We start from the raw sequence: 23,948 nt of genomic DNA, 5'->3' as shown, positions 1-23,948 counted from the left end.
AGACAGAGGATGAGATGGTCCGATGAAGTTAACCGACACCTCATGTTCTGTTATTACCAAGCAACAAACTTAGGAACCAACACAACTGGATACAGATCACAAGCATACACAACATTTATTACCAGATACCCAGAATTAAAATTTTCAACAGAACAACGACTAGCTCATCAGATCCGTGTAATAATCAAAAATAACAGGATACCCCAGTCAGAAATAGAAAACATCAAACAACAAGTACAACAAATACTGGAACAAAATAATGTGCAGTCAGAAGAAGAAAATACAGTAATGGACTCAAACATCACAGAGCAAACAAACCAAGAACAACACGCATCAATTAAACAATCAGAGGAAAACGAAATCGTAAGACAGCCACCAGAACAAGCACAAATAGAACACAAAGTGACACACATGTTAGATATAGAAGAAAAATTTCAGCTGACATATATAGAATACAAAGACACAAATACAGACATTAGACCATTCTTGCATAGGCCACCAAATAACCCACAAGTCGAAACAACAATAACAACTGTCAACACAATCATACACAACAAAATAAATGAAAATACAACTATGGAAGAGTTACAACTACTGGTTTATATAGGAGCACTCACTACATTAAATATACACGCCAGGCAGAGATCAGAACCAACCAACACACCGAAGAAACCCACAAAACCAGCATGGCAACACAGGCTACAGATCAGAATAGAAAAACTTAGAAAAGACATCGGACAGCTAACACAATTTATAAGAAATGAAATATCAGACAAAAAACGAAAAAGGTTAGGTAAAATCTCACAATAAGAAGCAATAGAGCAATTAGATGAAAAGAAACAAAAATTACAAGCATTGGCCAAATGACTTAGAAGATACAAAAAAAGTGAAAATAGAAGGAAACAAAACCAAACATTCAACACAAACCAAAAGAGATTTTACCAGACAGTACATAACACACACATTAAAATAGACAATCCACCAAACATAACAGACATGGAACACTTCTGGAGCAACATATGGTCAAACCCGGTACAACATAACAGACATGCACAGTGGATACAAGCAGAAACAGACACATACAAGATGATACCATAAATGCCTGAAGTGGTAATTTTGCAACACGAAGTCACCCGAGCAATTAATTCTACGCACAATTGGAAAGCCCCTGGAAAAGATAAAATAGCAAATTTCTGGCTAAAGAAGTTCACCTCAACACATTCACATCTAACCAAATTATTTAACAGTTACATTGCAGACCCATACACATTCCCTGATACACTTACACATGGAATAACTTATCTGAAACCTAAAGACCAAGCAGACACAGCAAACCCAGCTAAATATCGCCCCATAACATGCCTACCAACAACATACAAAATATTAACTTCAGTCAGTACACAGAAATTAATGACACACACGACACAGAACAAAATTATAAATGAAGAACAAAAAGACTGTTGCAAAGGAGCACGAGGATGTAAAGAGCAACTGATAGTAGATGCAGAAGTGACATATCAAGCTAAACCTAAACAAAGGTAGCTACACTACGCATACATTGATTACCAAAAAGCTTTTGATAGTGTGCCCCATTCATGGTTACTACAAATATTGGAAATATACAAAGTAGATCCTAAATTGATACAGTTCCTAAACATAGTAATGAAAAATTGGAAAACCACACTTAATATCCAAACAAATTCAAATAATATCACATCACAGCCAATACAGATTAAGCATGGAATATACCAAGGAGACTCATTAAGTCCTTTCTGGTTCTGCCTTGCTCTGAACCCACTATCCAACATGCTAAATAATACAAATTATGGATATAATGTTACTGGAACATACCAACACAAAATCACACATTTGCTATACATGGATGATCTAAAACTACTGGCAGCAACAAATCAACAACTCAACCAAGTACTAAGGATAACAGAAGTATTCAGCAATGATATAAATATGGCTTTTGGAACAGACAAATGTAAGAAAAATAGCATAGTCAAGGGAAAACACACTAAACAGGAAGATTACATATTGGATAACCACAGCGACTGCATAGAAGCGATGGAAAAAAACAGATGCCTATAAATATCTAGGATACAGACAAAAAATAGGAATAGATAATACAAATATTAAAGAAGAACTAAAAGAAAAATATAGACAAAGACTAACAAAAATACTGAAAACAGAATTGACAGCAAGAAACAAGACAAAAGCTATAAATACTTATGCTATACCAATATTGACCTACACATTTGGAGTAGTGAAATGGAGTAACACAGACCTAGAAGCACTCAATACACTTACACGATCACAATGCCACAAATATAGAATACATCACATACATTCAGCAACAGAAAGATTCACATTAAGCAGAAAGGAAGGAGGAAGGGGATTTGTCGACATAAAAAACCTACATTATGGACAGGTAGACAATTTAAGAAAATTCTTTCTAGAACGAGCAGAAACTAGCAAAATACACAAAGCAATCCCTCATATAAATACATCGGCTACACCTCTGCAATTTCATAACCACTTCTACAACCCTTTAGATCACATAACATCACAGATATGAAGAAAGTAAATTGGAAAAAGAAAACACTACATGGCAAGCACCCGTGTCATCTAACACAGCCACACATCGATCAAGACGCATCTGACACATGGCTAACAAAAGGCAATATATACAGTGAGACGGAAGGATTCATGATTGCAATACAGGATCAAACAATAAACACACAATATTACAGCAAGCATATTATTAAAGATCACAATACTACAACAGATAAATGCAGACTTTGCAAACAACAAATAGAAACAGTAGATCACATAACAAGCGGATGTACAATACTAGCAAATACAGAATACCCCAGAAGACATGACAATGTAGCAAAAATAATACATCAACAACTTGCCATACAACATAAACTAATAAAACAACATGTTCCCACATACAAGTATGCACCACAAAATGTACTGGAGAATCATGAATACAAATTATACTGGAACAGAACCATTATAACAGATAAAACAACACCACATAACAAACCTGACATCATACTCACCAATAAAAAGAAGAAATCAACACAAGTAATCGAAATATCCACACCAAATACAACAAATATACAGAAGAAAACAGGAGAAAAAATTGAAAAATACATCCAACTGGCTGAGGAACTCAAGGACATGTGGCATCAGGATAAAGTTGACATTATACCAATTATACTATCAACTACAGGAGTCATACCACACAATATACACCAGTACATCAACGCAATACAGCTACATCCAAACTTATATACACAACTACAGATATCTGTAATTATTGATACATGTTCAATTACCCGAAAGTTCCTAAATGCAATGTAAAATATACCGTACAGTTAAAAGGAAGTCACGCTTGATCAAGGTCCGCGTCACTTTCAATTTTTAACCAGACCTAAGGTCTGAGAAAGGAAAGAAGATGATAATAATAATAATAATAATAATAATAATAATAACAATAATATTTTGAAAAATTACATGGCATCATCAGAGTCCATTCTCGGCTCTTTTTTACATAATTCTTTGCTGACTTATATCTCAACTTCTTTTAACTTCATTTGTCAGTACGTCTGAAAGCTGTGCCCGTACTACATTTCAGCACACATTCCATATGCGTGATTGGAACCACATAAATTTTGCATTTGATGTGTGGGAATAACTGCATCATGTGTGACAATTAACTAAAAAAAAAAAAAGTCTTGTGGAGTGGCCTAACAGATTCTCCCATATGCTTTCCTGTACTTTCACTTATAAATGATCACTCCACAAATTTCTTTTTTCTACCACAAATATAAAGTGTGAGATAGGCCCATCAAGTAAAAAGAGTATTTAGTTGGAATTAACAGTACACTCCCAACTCATAAACAAGGGAACTATAGCATTATATACTTACCAATCATGCATTTTTGTATTCTGCTGACAGATGCTTCACAGGGGCCATTCCATGCCAACAGATCTAATTTTGGAAACAGTTCCCATGCAACCATCACAGATTTTGATGAAATTTTGTGAAAAAGTTCACACACATTCTCAATCACCTTTGGTAAAGTTTAACTTCCACGAACCTATACATGGTGTGTCTAAAAAGTTTGGTGAATGGTGTCATATCTGAATGGCAACTTGGTGCATGCGTGCATGCATGTGCATGGGTCTTCAGAGACTTGAGGAGAATCGATACATGGCATGCACTGCAGGTCACTGGTTGTGTAAATATACTGCGACCAGTTCGACGTAGTCAGTGTGAGAGGAAGTGTCACATTGCAATGAAGCAACGTGTAAACATCAAGTTCTGCAACAAATTGGGGAAGGCTGCAATGGAGATACATGGAATGTTGGTGCAGGTGTACGGAAGGGAAGCTGTGAGCAGAAAATGTGTTTACGAATGGTTTAACCACTTCTGTGAAGGGAAGGAAACAACTGAGGATGAGTCACATTCAAGTCAGGCATCGACAAGCAGAAGCCCAAAAAAGATCGAGAAAGTGTGACAATTGCTGGCACAAGATTGGCGACAAATGATTGATTGCGGAGGAATTGGACATTAGCAAGGAGACAGTGCACACCGTCGTCCGCGATCATTTGGTTAAGCGGAAGATCTGCTCTCGATTTGTACTGCACAAGCTCACAGACAAGCAAAAAGCAAAACAGATGGAAACTGCTGGTGATTTCATTTCCATGTGCGGCCAGGATCCATTGCTTCTGAACACCATTATCACGGGAGATGAGACCTGATGCTACCAGTTCGATATGGAATCAAAACAGCAATTGATGTCATGGTGTTCACAGTCTTCTCCTCTACAAAAAAGAAGCAGTCTGCAAAAATCCAAGGTGAAAACACTGTTGATCGCCTTCTTCGACAACAGCGGCATCATCCACAAGGAATTTGTTCCTGCAGGTCAAACTAATAATGCTGCATTTTACCAGTCCATTTTGAACCAATTGCTACAGCATATCTGGCGGGTTCAACCAGAGTTTCGCAGGACTGGAAAATGGATGCTGCTCCATGGTAATGCCCTGCACACTGGGTGAGCCATGTGCACCAATTCATGGCCAAGAAGATGGTAACTGTTCTTGAACACCCTCCGTAATCCTCTGATCTGACACCTGCGGACTTCTTCCTCTTTCCTTACTTGGAGGCGGCCATGAAAGGTGACTGTTGTGAGGACGTGAATGCCATCAAAGATCGTGTGACAGCCATTCTGTGATTGATCCCACAGAAGGCCTTTGCTGATAGTTTCCAGAAGCTCTATGAATGTTGTCAAAAGTGTGTTGTAGCTGGTGGTGACTATTTTGAAGGGCAATAAAGAACATTTGTTTGTATCTTTTCTTTTGTTTATTGTCTGATAGTATTCAGCGAGCTTTTTAGACACACTACGTAATACCTGCAGCACTATAATTATTTGTTTGACACCATAGTACAGTTTCCAACAGTGCACCACTGAGCTTTCGGAAACTTTGAGACATAATATTTATGGAAATATTTTCTTGGGAAAAAAAATAAATAAATAAAACTATGCCCTCTTGAACAAATTTTTGTATTCTCTTAAGTGGAATAATAAAAAAAGCTTTCATGAGCAATTTGCATAGACAAATAGAAGCAAAGTCAGCCAAACAAATAGCATCTTAAAAAATGTGACATTTAGCTTTTCATATCTTCTGAAGTAATCGTGGGATAAACCTGAAACTTTGCAAGTAATAACTTACCAACACAAGGTTTTACAATATAAGATTTGATTCTCCTATTGCTCTCCAATAGTTTACAAAATGAGAGTGAAGTTGACAATTTTTACAAAAGCTTTACAAGTGAGTATTTATGGCCCACTTTTACAAAAAGTATTTTCTGCAAACTCTTTTACACCATTTTCATTAAAAAAGACCAAGTTCTAAACCACCTAAAACCAAATTTTGTTTTGGAATGCAAGCATACAAGGCCCTCAAAAACAATGACAAGGTGGAGGTGCAATGAAAATACTATTCATCTGTAACTCAAGTATATATTTTTATTGTGGTTTAAAATTGTTTAGCAGTGCATGGGAAGGTAATGTGGGCTTGAGAGAGGAAAAACTCGAAAAACTGCAAAAAATTAGTATTTTATTTTTTAAATATCTAAAGTGTGTAGCTCTACAAAATTCTTTTAATAAAAAATGAAAGGGCATAAATAATCAGTAAAAAGGATAGTATCTTATTCTTTGTGTCTCTAATAATCTAAGACATTCACATTTTAGAAATTTAATTTTTTGGGTTACATCCTGTCAAGTGTTTTAGCCAAACAATCTGTCCCATGTGTGGTATTCCATGATAAACACATTCACAATCAATATTGCAGGGTATTTAATTCTCTATAACGAAGTGCACCTTGTGATTTTTAGGTGAAATTGAGTCTGTTAAACAGCTATGGGTTTGAAAGTAAGTCTGTATTTCAACACTTTTACATAAATATGGTATCTCTAACTTTTTAACCCATTACTTTCAGGCAGAATACATTTTATAGAAAATATCTATGTCAACACATACTTTAATTATTGGGCATATTTCTGTTTGTTTCATTCTTGTGAGGCCTTGTTCAAACGATCTGCATTTTGTTGTTGTTTTTGCTGCACAGGATGCAAGTTGTCTGGCTCAGTGTAGCTCTTATGTGTTTCATAAGATCATGCAAGGTTTATAATCTGATCTATATTTGAAATAATACAACTTTTGATTATTTTTTGCATAACTACATAAGTATATATTTTTGTCATGTTTTATTCTGGTTTTATAAAATATGCATAATTTCATTCAGTTGCAGTTTTCTTGCAATTTGAGCCAATGATGTTTTAAACATAATACTTTTGTGATTGAACAGGAATGGACACAGAAGGGAACACCTTGCCTTCCTGCTCAACTGGGCAAAGAGCTGGATCATCAATGTGTTATGTAATTTTCTATGCAAAACAAAAACAAAGCTGCTTTGAAAATTTTTACTGACCTAAATGTGAACATGACTTACTAGTCCAACACTCTGAAGAAAAGCTGGACAATATTTCCAAGTTTGTCTCCACCATGAAGCTCTGCTGCTGACTCAATAAGTTAGGAAACAAAAAATGCTCTAGGTATCAGGACAGTTGAGACTGAAACAACAGATAAAGCTTGTGATCTGAAGAAGGAGGGGGTGGAGGAGAAGCAGCAGCAGCTTGTTCGTAACTTAAAGCCATGTCAAAAAATTTGTCCACCTTGCAAGACTGTATAAAATGAGTATCTGGAGGCTCATCATTACATTCAGATAGGGACTTCACACCAAATGAATAGTTAAACACTAGCTTACCATCAATTGGTGTTTCATACCTGAAACAAACTGTAAGTACCAGAGCTAAGCATCAGTATGTGATGTGGAAAATTCGAAAGGTACAGTGTGTGACTGGAAATCAAACTGCAAATGCTACAGGTGTAAATCAGCAGACTGAACAAGCCAATAAAAGTAAGCAATGTGGAAAAATAGTGCTGACTATGCACATATGTTGACTGAATGCAGGGCAAGATGCAGTAATTCAGTCATAAAGAACAGGAACAAATTTTAACTTTGGCACCTGTAAGCTGGACAATCAGATAAACAGCAAAACATTTTTTAGTATCAGAAAGAATGATGGAATGTGCTCAAAAGCTTAAGGCACAGAAGGGCATTCTAGTATTTCCAGAAAATTGACAAAGAAAACAATTACCAGCATAAGTCACAAGTGACAGTAAATTTTTTTGAAGATGATGAATTTAGTAGAGCATGCCCTGGAAAAAACAGTATGTCAGTTAGACTTCCAGACACAAAGACATGCATGCATAAAGGACTGTTGCTCTGTAATTTGTGGGAAATGTATGTTTGTTAAAGGAATCAAAGTGGCCGGAAGTGAAGTTACAATAATGTTGTAAATTCGGATCAAAATGGTATGTAACAGCTGGATCAGCTGAAATGTATGCAGTTTGTGTTTCTATAGTTAAGCTGAATTTTAAGCTTACTCGTTGCACAGCAGATGTTAGTGAAATTATAAGGAGCTTCTCAGCAGGGCAGTCTGTAGTCTGGAATCTAAGGAAGGCATACCGCATCACTGTTAAAAGTGTCCAGTATCAGAAGCTGTCGCATCAGCAGTTGCCAGCTACTGCATACATCATGATCCACAGAAAATTAAAATAACAGTCACAGTCCCTTCTTGAACGAACTATCTCGATGATATTGTTGTCATGGATTGTACACCTGTTGAACAGTTGGCATATTTAGAGGATTTATTTAAAGTGCTCACTGAAGCTGACTTAAATTGGAACAAGAAAACGTTCTCCTTCTTCCAAGACAAACTTGAATATTTAGGACATGTTATAAACACAAAGTATATTCATCCTGCAAATTCGCACTTGTCTGCAATTAAAGACCTGTTCCATAACATTAAGGATCTCTAAGCTGTCATGGGGAAGCTTCTGTATTATATTAAATCCATTGTAAATGCTGTACAAATTGCTGCTCTGCTAAACTGGTCATGCTGGAAAGGTATTCCCTTTATGGGGTCCCACGAATGTCAGGACACATTATTAAGTCACTGTAAGTGAGGCATTATTAAGTCACTGTAATTTGATTCATTTTGATCCAGCTAAGCTTGTTGTGTTGGCTGTGGATGTGTCTTCTTACAGGACTGGAGCTGTGTTTTCTCACAGATGTGATTCTTCTGACAGGCCCATTGCTTTTGCCTAAAAATCTCTCAAAAAAGCGTAGTGTAATTACAGTCCACTTGAAAAAGACGTGCTGACCATTATCTACAATGTTACCCAAGTTCCAAGCATTTGTTCAGTCAAAAGTTATGCTTGATTATTGATCATTGGCCTTTAAGGGCTTTGTTCAATCCATCCAAGCCTGCCCCACCACGGACAGTACAAAAATTGCAACACTGGGTTCTATTATTGTCTAATTATCAATACAAGTTTTTGTAAGGACCTCACTGCATAACATTTAAATGCTGACTTGTTGGCTCAGTTACCAGCCAGTATCAACACAGCATTTGCTTGGTTCTGAGGTATCATGTTATCAAACTGACACTCAAGATTTTGAAAGTCTTCAAAATTTTCCTTTTTTTTTTTTTTGGGAAAATTGCTGGAGAAACTGCTTCTGATCCAGCTCTTTGTGTAGTTTTGCAATACACATGCTGTGGGTGACCGAGTAGTTTGAAAGAAATTTTCCCACACACTTGCATGTTACTACTTCTTACATTGTCACACTCTATCCATGGGGTGAGGCGTTCTGTAGCGGCACAGTGAAAATGATGATGCATGGGTTGTTATTCCTCATTCTTTCCAGTGGGGAGTTGTGTCTTTGTTGTACCACGGTCACTTGGGCATAGTTTGCACAAGCGAATATTAATCAAATTGCGTGCATATGGAGTATTGTCTCAGTTGAGTCACTGGATTCGTGATTTCCTCTCAGAGAGGTGACAGTTCGTAGTGATAGACAGTAAATCATCGAGTAGAACAGAAGTGATATCTGGTGTTCCGCAAGGTAGTGTCATAGGCCCTCTGCCGTTCATGATTTACATAAATGATCTAGGTGATACTCTGAGCAGCCCCCTTATTGTTTGCAGATGATGCTGTAATGTACTGTCTAGTAAAAACATCAGACGATCAATTCCAATTACAAAATGATCTAGAAAGTATTTCTGTATGGTGCGAAAAGTGGCAATTGGCACTAAACGAAGAAAAGTGCGAGGTCATCCTCATCCACATGGGTACTAAAAGAAATTGGATAAATTTTGGGTATACGATATATCGCACAAATCTAAGGGCTGTCAATTCAACTAAATACTTAGGAATTACAATTACGAGCAACTTCAATTGGAAAGACCACATAGATAGTGTTTTGGGGAAGGTAAAACAAAGACTGCTCTTTGTTGGCAGAACACTTAGAAGATGCGACAAACCCACTAAAGAGACAGCCTACATTACACTTGTCCGTCCTCTGCTGGAATATTGCTGCGTGGTGTGGGATCCTTATTTGGTGGGATTGACGGAGGACATCGAAAAAGTGCAAAGAAGGGCAGCTCGTTTCGTGTTATCGCGCAATGGGAGTGAGAGTGTCACTGATATGATACGTTGAGTTGGGGTGGCAGTCACTGAAACAAAGCCGGTTTTCTTTGCGGTGAGATCTATTTACGAAATTTCAATCACCAACTTTCTCTTCCGAATGCAAAAATATTTTGTTGACACCCACCTACGTAGAGAGAAATGATCGTCATAATAAAATAAGAGAAATCAGAGCTCGAACGGAAAGACGTAGTATGAAAATGGTTCGATGAACCCTCTGCCAGGCACTTAAATGTGAATTGCAGAGTAACCATGTAGATGTAGAAGCAACACATTAAACATCATTCTACTTGGCATGGCATGGATGCCCAAAATCTGCTAACAATATCTTATTACAATATTTGTGTGGAGCATCAGTCCACTCTGCTGCAAAAGCTATTTCCCTCTGGATGGTGGCAACACATACACACAGATTCCACATGTCTGTTCTGGAACACACAATGGTTTTAGTGACATTGGGAGCATGATGTCATCACACAAGATTGAGACGTTCGTCTTATACCCTTGAAGGTTCCTCTGGGCTGCACTGGCGTCACGAGAATCAGCTGTGGCGCTCTTATGTCAGTGGTTCTGCTGCTGAATTTCTGCCCACAGACACATCATGCTGCTGGGGTATGCCACAGACAGCTGTCATAATGCCCCTGGAGTTCCACCTGCTGTCCTTTTGACCACAGCACCTGCCCCCCCCCCCGGTCGTAAAGTGTCACATGACCCAGCAATACAAGTCCATGGTGCAGAGGTTTGGGAGCAGGGGAATGTGGTATTGGCCGAAGAGTGAAGTCCCAAGTAAAAGCTAGTATCTCATGATGGAACCACAAGCTAAGGATAGTCACTGCCAGATGCAGCCATGAATGAGACACATCGACCAAGACGCATTCCCAAGAGGTTCCGTAGGTCGCCGCTGCTGAAAGCCTACTTATGTCAGAATGCAGTGTCTCTTGCCCTGCTCTGTGATAGCTGACTTTCATAGCAGCTCTCCGTAGCTCTAATCCAGGCAGTGAGATAGTATTGTTAGTCAGAACTGTATACCAAAGTTATAGTTGACTGAATGTGATATGTGACCGTCATTCTGTCTTGTTCAAAGTTATAAACAGTTATTGAGTTCTGTAAAAGTACCATAAATATAAAGGGTGATTATAATTAATGTTAAACTTTCAAAACGCTGTATAAAAAACACCACTGTTCAGAATGATGTCAAATTGCAATGGAATATTACTGGAGCAGGGGGAAAATGTATGGCAGAATAAAAAAAAACAGTGTGAAAATTGATTAATAGATGGCACTGTATGTGTCACAATATGTAAATGAAAACACCTGTCATGCGCACGACCCATTGAAGTTGGTATAAACACGCAGAGTACACAGCTTTTCCTTCTTTCGTGTCTGCAACGTTCGCCATGACTGTCACAATGCAGGATTGCGCTCTGCTTGTAAAGCTGTATTAGAAGACTGATGACCATGCACACATCACTCCGCAGAAGTTCCAGACACTGAAGGGTTTGAAACAAGGTTTGGTCCAATGGCTGCCATGGGTCTGGAGAAAATGATTCAGAAATTTGAAAAGATGGGTTCTTTTGGTGTGCAACCTGGTAGAGGGAGGAAATGAATTGATTTGGTGTCAGTGGAAGCAGTGGCCACAGCAACGCAGGAGGAGAAGAGTGGTGGTGTGCAAATGTGTAGTGCACGGAGAATTGCCCGAACATTGGCCCTACACGTGGCCACGCGCATAAAATAATATAAAACATCCTTCGATGTTATCTATTCAAAATTACCTATGTGCACTAGTTGCTTCCTGTTGGCCTGCCAGCAAGAGAGACCTTTGCTTTAGAATTTCTTGCTCACATGGAAGTGGACAATGATTTGCTGTGGAAGATTTTGTGGACAGATGAAGCCCACTTCCACCTGACAGGATATGTCAATTCACAGAATTGTCGAATAGGGGCAACCGAAAATCCACAAACAAATCAACCAGTACCACTTCATCCTGAAAAGGTCAGTGTGGTGCAGGTTTACAGCATCATTTATCATAGGGCCATATTTTTTCGAAAAGACAGGTGCTTCTGGTCCTGTTATCTGTACCACCACTGGTAAGCACTATGAGTGTCTTTTGTGCAAATATGTCATTCCAGCTCTCCAACAGTGTGGATGGGATCATTTTATGCAAGTTGGTTCACCTCCACACATTGCAAATCCAGTTAAGCAGCTGCTGAAGTGCCACTTCGGAAATGCTAGAATTATCAGCCGCCATTTCCGTACAGCCGTGCCGTCCCGATCACCTGATCTTAATCCGTGTGCCTTCTGGCTGTGGGGCTATCTGAAAGATGTGTTCAGTGTGCCGATTACAAACTTAGCTGCACTGGAGGCATGCATTGTGCAACACATTCTGAACATGACCCCGGAAACACTTTGAACAGTTGTGGAACATGCTCTTCCTTGATTTCAACTTGTTGCACAAAACAGTGGACAGCATACTGAACATGTTTTGCACCAGTCACACGGAAATTAATAATCCGATTTTATTTTGATTCATGCTTTTTATGTGGTTTCTGGTCTGATGACAGTTAAAAATCAATTTTTCCAATCCAATGTGGTATGACCTTGCCGTGGTGGATGGGCTTACGTAACTAACAGTATCATAATTGTACACCAATGCACACTGAGTAGTGCAGTTTGTTTAACGTCAAACATACACCTTAGGCATTGTTGTATGATTCATTTGGCATTTGTAGTTGACCACTATTAAATTATGATGCTACATTTTGTAACCATTTATTTTTCTTCTGCTAAATTTTTCCTCCCTTCTCCGATAATATTCTGTTACAATGTTACGTCATTCTGACCAGTTATGTTATTTCTACAGTGGTTTGAAAGTTTAACTTTAATTATGATCACCCTATAGAATTGTCATTCATGTGGACATGGATTCTATCCAAGTATTCAATATTAAGGAGTTGTACTAAAGTGAACTACCATTCTTTATTTGTGTTGTAAGTCCCTCTTGGCCTCCTCCAGAAGTAAAACTATAATACTGTCATCTAGGCTTGCTATGACATATATCAAACTTGTCATTCTATTATTTCACTTTAAAATAGAGAATAATAAGTGAGGACATTATTCTGAAGATAAATATATGTTGAAACACCATAATCTGCCATTATCAGAGCTGCTGAGATCATATGAAAGTCATATAAATTTATGAAATTATAAAATTTTATTTAAGTAGTCCAGGAGCATAACTTATTATTCAACACTTCAATATTTACAATTTGATTATGGAAATGTAGTTGGATTTGCAAAACCCAGTTTTATTTAATGTAAAATAACATAACATTAATATGTAAATAAAGATGCATACGCTTCCCATTCTGGAACATTACTGCCTAAAATTGTAATAATTTAAATCTATTATCAATTTTTTAGTTCTTTAATTTTTCTGTAACACAAAACATACATTTTTATTCAAATTTATATTTCACTTAAAACGAGATGTAAACTACAATAACTGAAATGACGCAAGATGTTTCTAGAATGTTCTGATGTGTAATAAGAAAGTATATATAGTTGTCAAAAAAAGGTGCACTATACACAGTCTTTGTTCACACTTCCTTGTACACACTTCTTTGCAAGCATTTCTTTTTATCTTTGTAATGAGCTGACATTATTGTTCAAAAAACCTTTTTAAATTTTTAAGTAATCCCTCAATATTCATAGTTTCAAAACTTTAAAATTTCAGTACATGCATTTGCCAGTTAAGGTGCAACACGCGACTTAATTTGTTCTGATTTATGAGAAAACTTTAATCAAAGCATAAAGAACAATAAATCATGATTAAATGAGAACAAAGTTAAAACAGCCCAGCACCTCTGAACAACTAGACCATTCCACAGATATCAACAATTGGAAGATGACTATAACAATTGATTTTATATTCTGTATTGAGCACCTTCTTTCCAAATTAAAATATCAGGCCCCATACCAGCAATTATTTTTAAATGTGAAGGGAGTGTTTCAAGCTCCATCAGTGACATCATATAAACTGCATTATAATTCTCCTTGTGACATTCAATAGCAAACTGATGAAACCTCTAAAAAGTTCAAGTAGCTTAAGAGTAAAAATAAGTTTATGATCCTAAGAGAGACCTCTTCTAGCTTTGGTATAGGACAGTTAATAAAATTTATTATCAGGCTCGGGACCTTGTGGAAAAAAAACCTTTATCAGGACTGGTTTGCTGTTTAATGAAACTCTTTGTCGGTCTTGAGATTCATCAGTATGTTTGTTTCACATTAGTCATGAGCTATGCGAACACAAAATATTATTTATTTATTTATTTTATTTATTTATTGTCCTGTGGGACCAAATTAAGGAGAAGTCTCCATGGTCATGGAACGAGTCAATACATGAAATTATAACACGATATTAGAAACAGATAAAATGAAATATAAAAAAGCATATTCAGGTGACAAGTCGTAAGTTTAAATAAAGAAAATCAACAATGTAACACTGGAATTTGCTTAATTTTTTAGCTCTTCCAGGAGCTCCTCGACAGAATAGAAGGAGTGAGCCATGAGGAAACTCTTCAGTTTATACTTAAAAGAGTTTGGGCTACTGCTAATATTTTTAAGTTCTTGTGGTAGCTTATTGAAAATGGATGCAGCAGAATACTGTACTCTTTTCTACGCAAGAGTCAAGGAAGTGAATTCCACATGCAGATTGGATTTCTGCCTAGTATTAACTGAGTGATAGCTGCTAACTCTTGGGAATAGGCTAACATTGCTAATAACAAACGACATTAAAGAAAATATATACAATGAGGGCAATGTCAGAATTCCCAGACTATCGAATAGGGGTCGACAAGAGGTTCTCGAACTTACACCACATATAGCTCGAACAGCCCGTTTTTGAGCCGAAAATGCCCTTTTTGAATCAGAAGAATTACCCCAAAAAATAATACCATACGACATAAGCGTATGAAAATATGCGAAGTAGACTACTTTTCGTGTTGAAGTGTCACTTATTTTAGATACTGTTATAATGGTAAATAAAGCAGCATTTAGTTTCTGAACAAGATCCAGGACATGGGCTTTCCACAACAGCTTACTATCTATCCGAACACCTAGGAACTTGAACTGTTCCATCTCGCTTATAATATGCCCATTCTGTCTGATTAAAATATCGGTTCTTGTTGAATTGTGAGTTAGAAACTGTAAAAACTGAGTCTTACTGTGATTTAGCATCAAATTATTTTCCACAAGCCACGAACTTATTTCATGAACTACATTATTTGATACTGTTTCAATATTACACACAAGATCCTTCACTACCAAGCTGGTGTCATCGGCAAACAGAAATATTTTTGAATCACCTGTAATACTAGAAGGCATATCATTTATATAAATAAGAAACAGCAGTGGCCCCAGCACCGACACTTGGGGAACGCCCCACTTAACAGTGCCCCATTGGGACTGAACATCACTACCACTCTCAATATTGCAGAGAATTACCTTCTGCTTTCTGTTCTTAAAGTAAGAGGTGAACCAATTGTAAGCTACTCCCCTTACTCCATAATGGTCCAACTTCTGCAGTAATATTTTGTGGTCAACATAGTCAAAAGCCTTTGTTAAATCAAAGAAAACACCTAGCGTTCGCAACCTTTTATTTAATCCGTCCAAAACCTGACAGGGAAAAGAGAATATAGCATTTTCAGTTGTTAAACCATTTCTAAAACCTAACTGAACATTTGACAGCAAATATGAACTACTTTAAACACGAAACAAACTAGCACATCAAAATAAAAAAATAAAAATACACACTCAGAATTCCCATTAAGAAGATGACCTCTTTTCCACAAATTGTCAGGTAGATTGTTATGAACGTCACCAAAATTTTTACAATGCTATTGAAGGCAGTTTACAGGCTGTGTGTTGCAACTGTTCTTCAACAATTTTACTAACATGATCTCCAGTACCTTAGTAGTGCATAGTTAAATTTTGAAGTTTATAATTAGTTTGATTCTTTAGTTATTACAGCAGCAAAACTGGCTGAAATATGTCATGATTAGTCATGACAAAATAGTACCAATAGATTTTCAAGCACAACTCAAGTTACTTGTTATTCATCAGGACTTTCAATATTACCTTCCCCAGAAAGCACTAACTAATTGCAAACATAAAGGTCGGATTTCAGTACCAGCAGAATAAGAGTGCATTTTTGCTACACCTCCACTTTGTTGCTGCTTTTCGGGATCTTATATGGCCTCATTTCAAAACAAAATCTACTTTTCTATTTCTTTTGGATCATGGTCTTTCAAATGAAAAAAGTTTAAAAGTACACTTTTCTTTGCAAAAGTAGGCTAAAGTAGTCATTTTTGGCATTTTTTACAAAAATCATCAAATTGACCCTCAATCTGTAAACTAATGAAAATCAGAAGGTGAATGAAAGATCTTGTATTGGTAAGTTATTGCACACAAAATTTCAGATTTATCACAACTTACTTTTGGAGGTACAAAAAAGCTATTTCCTTCAAATTATTCACATGAAAACTGCTCATAAAATCTCTTTTTTTAAATATTGTTTCACTTAAGGGAGCACAAAAAAGCTGTATGTGATGTCCCAGTTTTGTTCCTTCAAAGAAAGAAAATATTGCCAGAGATGTTATGCCTCAAAGTTGCCAAAAACTCGGGTTTGCACTCTTGAAAGCTGTGCTGTGGGCCAAACAAATGCCTGCATTTCTGCAAGTATTGAATTGGTAATCATACAACTTTCCCAATGTTTATTGGGAACATGTGCAAATGTTCACACAAAATTTCAGCAAAACCCTCTAAACTACTCAGTGCAGAATGACCCAACGTTTGGGACAACAAACAATGTTTCATACATGATGAAGAATGGCAAGTTGGGCCCTACGACAATACAATGGGGTATATAAGATTAAGTGCCCACAATGTGATGCCAGATACGTGGGCCAAATAGGTCATCATGTATAAGGAGCATGGTGCAGTGAATAATTCAAAGTCAGTCATGTCTTTTCATCTAGCACTTAAGAACCATAGTTTATAGGTCATTAGGGATGATCTAGATATTCTGCACGTACAACCTAAAGGCCCGACACTTAACATCTTAGAAGAAATTGGGATTATGAAATGTAAAATTAATTACCCCAAAAAAGCACTTAATGAATAAACTGAGTTAAAGCAGAGCGACACCTTAATAACTACATCCAATGCTTTAAGGGTAATACAGCCTGGTAAAAATTGATCAGCGTCTTCCAAATATAGGGGGTCTTTATATCTTCTATTTCCTGTTACATCCTGTATTTTTTGATTTTGTTTATGCCAAGCTTTTTTGTCCACATAGCTTACACTGCAAGTCTTTACATTGTGGCTCTTTCTTGGTGTCATAAGGGTTTTTCTATTGTATAATGATAACACTTTATGGTTACATTGTTTTCTACAGTTTTGTAATTAAATTAGTAGTTCTTATGGAGCGGGGGGATGTGTGGCACCACAGCACTTTTACCAGCTTCCTACTTTGAGGTTACTGTGTGTTTGATGGCTTCGATTGTTATCAATGGTTTTTATTATTTTGGTTCTATTTCAGACTTTATTGATTTGGTCAGTCCTGCTGTGAGCAATTTTCCTTAAAAATCTTTCATTTTCTATTGCTCATGTGATCAGGAGAACTCTAATTTAGCTGCTCCTCATTTAATTGCTGGTAGGCTACAAGTGCTTTATGGATTTCCTTTCATTTGCATTAGTTGTTCCACAACTTTGAAAATGTACAAAATAGTGACAATTTGGGACTATGCTCTCTACTGTGCTATTTGAATTCTCGAGTGACATCACACGTATTATATCAGTTTACTTTGGTTTGACCTTATTGGTTGGTTTGCAATGTATTCACATGCAGACGTGGTACCAGTGCTTCACTGGTACAAGAGAGAAGTTAACTTTCACTGCAGTGGATGGTAGTTTGTTGTTCCTTAGAGCGGTTGTTGGTGGGTACATTAATCCAAATCTTGCCTGTCGGATGGCATGATCAGTCCACTCGCTCACATTGTGGGTACATGATAACTCCTGCCAGCATTTCAATTGAAAGTTGTGTTTCGTATGGGTCTGATGGGTGTTTATGTAGTATTGGTGAGTCGCAAAATTTACTCAGGAGGTTACACTGTTTTCCTCACATGGCTGCAGGGGCACAGTCAATATAACTGTCTTTTTTTGAAGTTTCAGTGTTCAAAAGACCACCTACCTCTCTCCATGTGGATCCATGCGTGGCACACCCCAAAGCCTGGACCATTGAAAGTTTTATAATTGTGATTTGGGCTATCAGGCTATAAATACTTCATATATTTTATTCCATTTAACGGTGGTTTCCACTTCATTAATTGGGGACCTTTGATCTTTTATGTAGGTCATACTCTGTATGAGGCTCTCCGGCAAATTCAGGATCAAAGAGGATATCCCATTGCATGCCATGTACCAGGGTGCACTATTTAACATATTTTAATCTATTTTAACCTCAGTTATACATCCTTTGTGGATTCACATTTTAATGTATGTATAGGGTTTTTTCCCCCCTAAGAATCTGTATTGGTCCTGTTTAGCTTTGATTATCTGAACCATGTGGACTGGTATTATTACTGATTCATAATTTTGCAGATGCACCTCAAGATGGGGAACATGTCCTGAAACCGGGTTGTGCTTTCCTTTTTAGAAATAAATAATTTTTACACCTGAAGTGGATTTCATCATTGATGATTTGGAATTTTTCATAATGATTTGGAATTAGTCAACTGGTTTACAAAAACAATGCATTTTCTCTTTAAAAGTGTTGCTACATATTTACAATGTATATGAGTATTTTTGAATTATTATTTACACAATACAAATTATATATTTATATCAACAAATTGAGACACACACATGCATAATTTAAACTGTTTATAAAACAAATACACAACATACATTAAAAATTCTTCTATGGAGTAAGAAATGTCAACTAAAATAGAAACAAATGGACTGCAACATTATGAAATACTCACAATTACTTCCTGATCAATAGCATGATTGCGGTGACACAGATCTTGAATATGGTTCTGTGCTTTTGTTAAGTTAGCGCAGTATTCACCATATACAAGAAATTTCTCTCTCCAGTTTAAAAACACATCACTGAGACGATTACTGGTGCCAGGAGTTATTGCTTTGCGTAACTGGCTGTGGAATCCAGCATGAATCTCAGCTAAATCCTGTCCAGCAAAAATACAATATAAAACATAGGCTATATATTGAATAAAGAACATTAAGATTTAAGGAAACAGAATTTACACTAGAAGATGATGAATAATTAATGAAATTTTGGAAATAGGCTGCACTAAATTTGCACAAATCATTCAAGATATATTAGACAACAGGTGGCAAAGAGAGAAAATCCATGAAAGATGTAAAAGTGCATTAATTCAGCAATTAATAAGATAGGTGACAAATCAGATATAAACAACTACAGCAAAACCTCTCAACTTTCCGTTGGCTATAAAATTCTAGGTAAGACTCTATATAATAGGTTAGGAAAACCAATAGACTATGTCACTGCAGAATATCTGAGAGGCTTTCAAAAATGGATATCACACTCTGGGGGGAGGGGGGAAAAAAGGGGAAATATTACAATTGCAATTGAGATTTACAAAAGCCAAATGAACAGTAACTGCATTTATGGACTTCGCAAAGGCATATGGTTCCATTAACAAATGAATAGGCAACACAAACTCTTACAGACATGATGTCAAAAGTTAAAACATTTTGAACCATTTTAAATAATGGTAGGTGTCAGACAACAGGATAGTGTCTGCCCATGACTGTACAATTTAATTAGGGAAAAAGTCATTGCAAAATCAAACTAAATATATAAATGAGAATGTTAATAAGAACCACTACATATATATTTCAGGTTTGTTCATTATGCTTTAACCAGTTTCATTCTAAATGAACACCTCATCAAATTCACAAACAATCTTTGTAAATAATTTTTACAAATTTGCAAAAACGTGCTTGTGTCATGACTCAAAGGTCTAATTGTCAGACAGTGCAGCATGCTGTTATTTTTCCTGCACACACTAATGGCTGTGCTGGTGTCAGATGGTGAGTGCACTTGTCGTGTTAAAGAATGTGCCTTTTAGAGTTATGTCTGGCAATTTCTGCTTTCCACATTTCTGCCACTTGCTGAGTACTAGTTATGGATACTGTTAGTGACTTTTTGTTGTCACATGAGGATTTTCATTTAGAATGCAACTACTTGTGGCATAATAAAGGGATATAAAATACAGCTGTGGCAGTTTTTATTAACAATCACATTATTCGGCTGTGAAGGTACCAAATGATTCGGATTAAAGTTATAAATACTAGCAGGAGTCTCCCAAACAAAACTGACTTTGACTGCCAACTGTTTTTAAATGAATTTGTAATCTTATCTAACAACAAACAAGAATAAGCACAGAGAAACTCCATGAAACAGTGGTAAAATTTAGACTTCATTTCGTAAATGAGAAGATGCAGTACAAGGGAGTGGGCATAACCACTTTAAACAATAAGGTTTCAATCCTAAAATCTGGGAACAGCTTCCAAGTGGACAAATTCAAGCAGTTATGAAGAATTATTGAAATGGCAGGGCTAAATTGGGAAGCAAACAAACCCATAAAGGGCCAGCAAACTCACCGATAGTAGATACAAATACAAAAAATTATATCACACAAAAGTTTCTGATTTAATACACTGATGTACATTGTTCAACATATTAGAATAATTCAAAATATGATGGAGAAGCAACAGAACTGATCAAACAAACATTAACTAACACAATAACAACAGTTAAATTCTTAGGCAAAAAGTGTAAATCTTTTGATATAAGAACAGGAGTTCAATGAAGACATAGACTATTGTTCTGATTGTTCAGTACTGGAAAAAGTAAACAGCACCTGGGAGAAAGAAGTTGAAGGAATGGCCAAGCAATTCTCTCCGACAATAGAAAATGAAGGATTCACACCCTTGAACAAACTTCATGAAATTGCAGCTAAAAGTGGACTGCAAATATCTAAAACGATAGCTCGTTACAGGGAACGTATTTCTAGGTACCCTGATGGACAAACTACAGTAACCAATTCAGAAAAATATCTTGAGTACCTAAATTCAATTACCTTCAGAAAAATCATCCAAACTTCAGGATTAAAATGTGAAAAGAAAGGGAGGGAGGGTGGTGGAGGCTATGTCCCAGATCACGAAACTAAAACATTACAACACAGTAATCAAACCCCAAGCATCATGTGCATAGGAAACCTGAATAATTAGTGGAAGATCACTAATTCATTAGACAAAAAAGTGGAAACAAAATCCTACGATTTTTTTTGGTTCAGTCTGCATATGTGGAATTCGAATAAAATTATACTAGCATACTGAGAAAACTGATGAACTCTAAGGGAGACACAACTAAAACAACACATTATTAGTATGAATGATGGCAGGCTGACCAAAAGAATTTTCCATCATGTTATGTCAATCAAAGTTAAGAACAATTGGCTACATGGAACTGAAAGAGAGCTACAGGAACTTGGCATCATAGATGACACAGTGCAGGATAGAGGTGTATTGAAAATACTTGCCAAGAATCGTAAATTTGCAGACAAAATGAAAATTGGAACCAACACAATCTGGACAGAAGAGAAACTACAGCAAGAAGATAAACAAGAAAACAAACATACTCTTTAGATTTCCATAACAATGAAACTATGATAACTGGTAGTCAATAAAAAAAATGATAGTGAGAAAAAAACTTTAGAAAACTGCAAATTCTGAAAGTAGGTGGTGACAACAATTTTATGGTTACATATATATGACTGAGAATATTCTAAATCTTGCATTATTAATGACTAATTGCAACAACTACCTAAAAAGAATGACTAAAGACTTGAAAGAAACTGGGATCTATGGAGAAATGTTTCAATATAATAACAATACTACAGAACATAAATGCATATACAGTAAGCAATCCTCTGAACAAAAATAGACTAAAAAATACAAGATGAAACAAAGTGAAAATACTAATAGATATTACAAGAAAATGAAGAAGGGTGCTAAATAAATTTTGAACTGCCATTCAGTAGGATAAAACAAATTAAAAATAAATAAATATATCGTTATACAGGAATTTGGACCACGGTGCTCCTTAATATGAAACTCACTATAAATTATTGTAGCCTGCTTCTAGGTAATAGACTTTTCTGCATGAAAGGTTGTGGGGAGTGAATAATAACAGTTACTATGTAAGCTCAGCAATTGTGACTATGGAACTAAAGCACTTTCTCAAAGTTTTTTTTTAAAAAAAACAACCACACAACACCTTAGATTTCAATAGACTATAACTATATTATTACTCAAATTTCATACATATGGCTTACCTTTATGCTTCCAAATATTATTTTTGAATCATGACCTGTGAGAACACCACTCAGTGGTCTCATAAAACAACGCTGTACAGTGGCCAGAACTTCAACATAGTTCTTCTCTGTTTCTACTAACTCATTTATTATATAATCACGTTTCTCAAAACTGTGTGTGACAGTAGCAGGTATCTGTAAGGGGAGAGGGATATTGAATAACAACTTACATATATCAGATAACTAGCCCCACTCTCTCTCTCTCTCTCTCTCTCTCTCTCTCTCTCTGATAATAAGTAAATTATTTTGTTTATTTCTTTTGTTATTATTATTACTAGTAGTATTATTAACTATTATTATACCAGAGTTTTCTCTTTCCTCCTTGTACAGTCCTGTAGCTTGGATTCAGTTTTCCTAAAGTTGAAGTATTATTTACTTCGTTGGTATATTCTTGTTCGCCAGGTCCATCTTCTTCATGCCTTTTTTGACAACTGACAGGCAGGTGGTCAGAGGTCTGCGTCTTCTCTTACCTGCTGCTATGGAAAGCCTTTTTCTCCATGACATAGTCATCTGGTCTGTGTAAGATGATGATGTACCCTCTCAGTCAGTGTTCTGTATGGCTACCTGACGAGTAACATCTGCATCAACTTTTATAATAATGAACATAGATATTTGAATCTGCTAATTCTTAGTAATTTAGTTCCTTTGCGTTTGATATCATCCTATTACCATCATTATCACCATCATCATCGTCAATGGGTAGGCTGGATGTATTGCTGACAAAGAGGCACAGCACTGATTCTATTTTAGTTTTACAGATACATATACTGGCACTCTCTTCTGCCTCTTTCCAAAGCTCCAGAGTCACATGAGCTTTCCAGTTGTGTTCCAATACCAACACCACATCATCAGCATATCAAAGATCCTGAAGTTGTGGAATTTTGAAGTCAGGCTGTCAGATAAATCACAACAGTGTTGAAAAGTACTGGGCTGAGAGTGCTGCCTTGATGAATCCCAACATTTACAATGAACCTCTCTGATTATCCAGCTAGGCTCCTGAAACACTTCTGGGCAAAGCTGTACATACAGTGAGTCCAAAAAGTATTTGCCTAGCTGTATATTTTTCAAAAAAGTAAGTCTGTGGCATGTGAAAAGAATTGAACACAAAATGTGGAAAGCCAATCCTGTGGAAAGTACCTTAGTAAGTCATTTTTACAGAAAGACCAGGAACAAAATGCATTTGTAGTGATAACAAGGTTTACAAAATAGAAAATCTCATACAAAAGCTACTTCATAAGTATTCATCCATTCATTTATTTTGACATTTAGGGCCTGAAAACATTGTTTAAATTACAAAAATTAATATTTCATGTGCTTTCCCTTTGCAGCTGT

General features: G+C 36.4%; 1 protein-coding gene across 2 annotated transcripts in view; it reads right to left on the bottom strand.

Annotated features, from left to right (window-relative positions):
- LOC126470229 (protein vav) overlaps positions 1-23,948 on the bottom strand; it is a 170,817-nt gene that overhangs the window by 86,824 nt on the left and 60,045 nt on the right. For both annotated transcript variants that reach the window (XM_050097920.1, XM_050097921.1), the window contains exons 5-6: positions 22,578-22,751; positions 19,176-19,379 (exon numbers count right to left, since the gene is read on the bottom strand). In XM_050097920.1, coding sequence (XP_049953877.1) covers positions 19,176-19,379; positions 22,578-22,751 — 378 coding nt within the window. The remainder of the gene's footprint in view (positions 1-19,175; positions 19,380-22,577; positions 22,752-23,948) is intronic.

The sequence above is a fragment of the Schistocerca serialis genome, chromosome 3, assembly GCF_023864345.2.
Source record: "Schistocerca serialis cubense isolate TAMUIC-IGC-003099 chromosome 3, iqSchSeri2.2, whole genome shotgun sequence".
Taxonomy (NCBI): domain Eukaryota; kingdom Metazoa; phylum Arthropoda; class Insecta; order Orthoptera; family Acrididae; genus Schistocerca; species Schistocerca serialis.
This window is presented reverse-complemented; position numbering and strand designations above follow the sequence as displayed.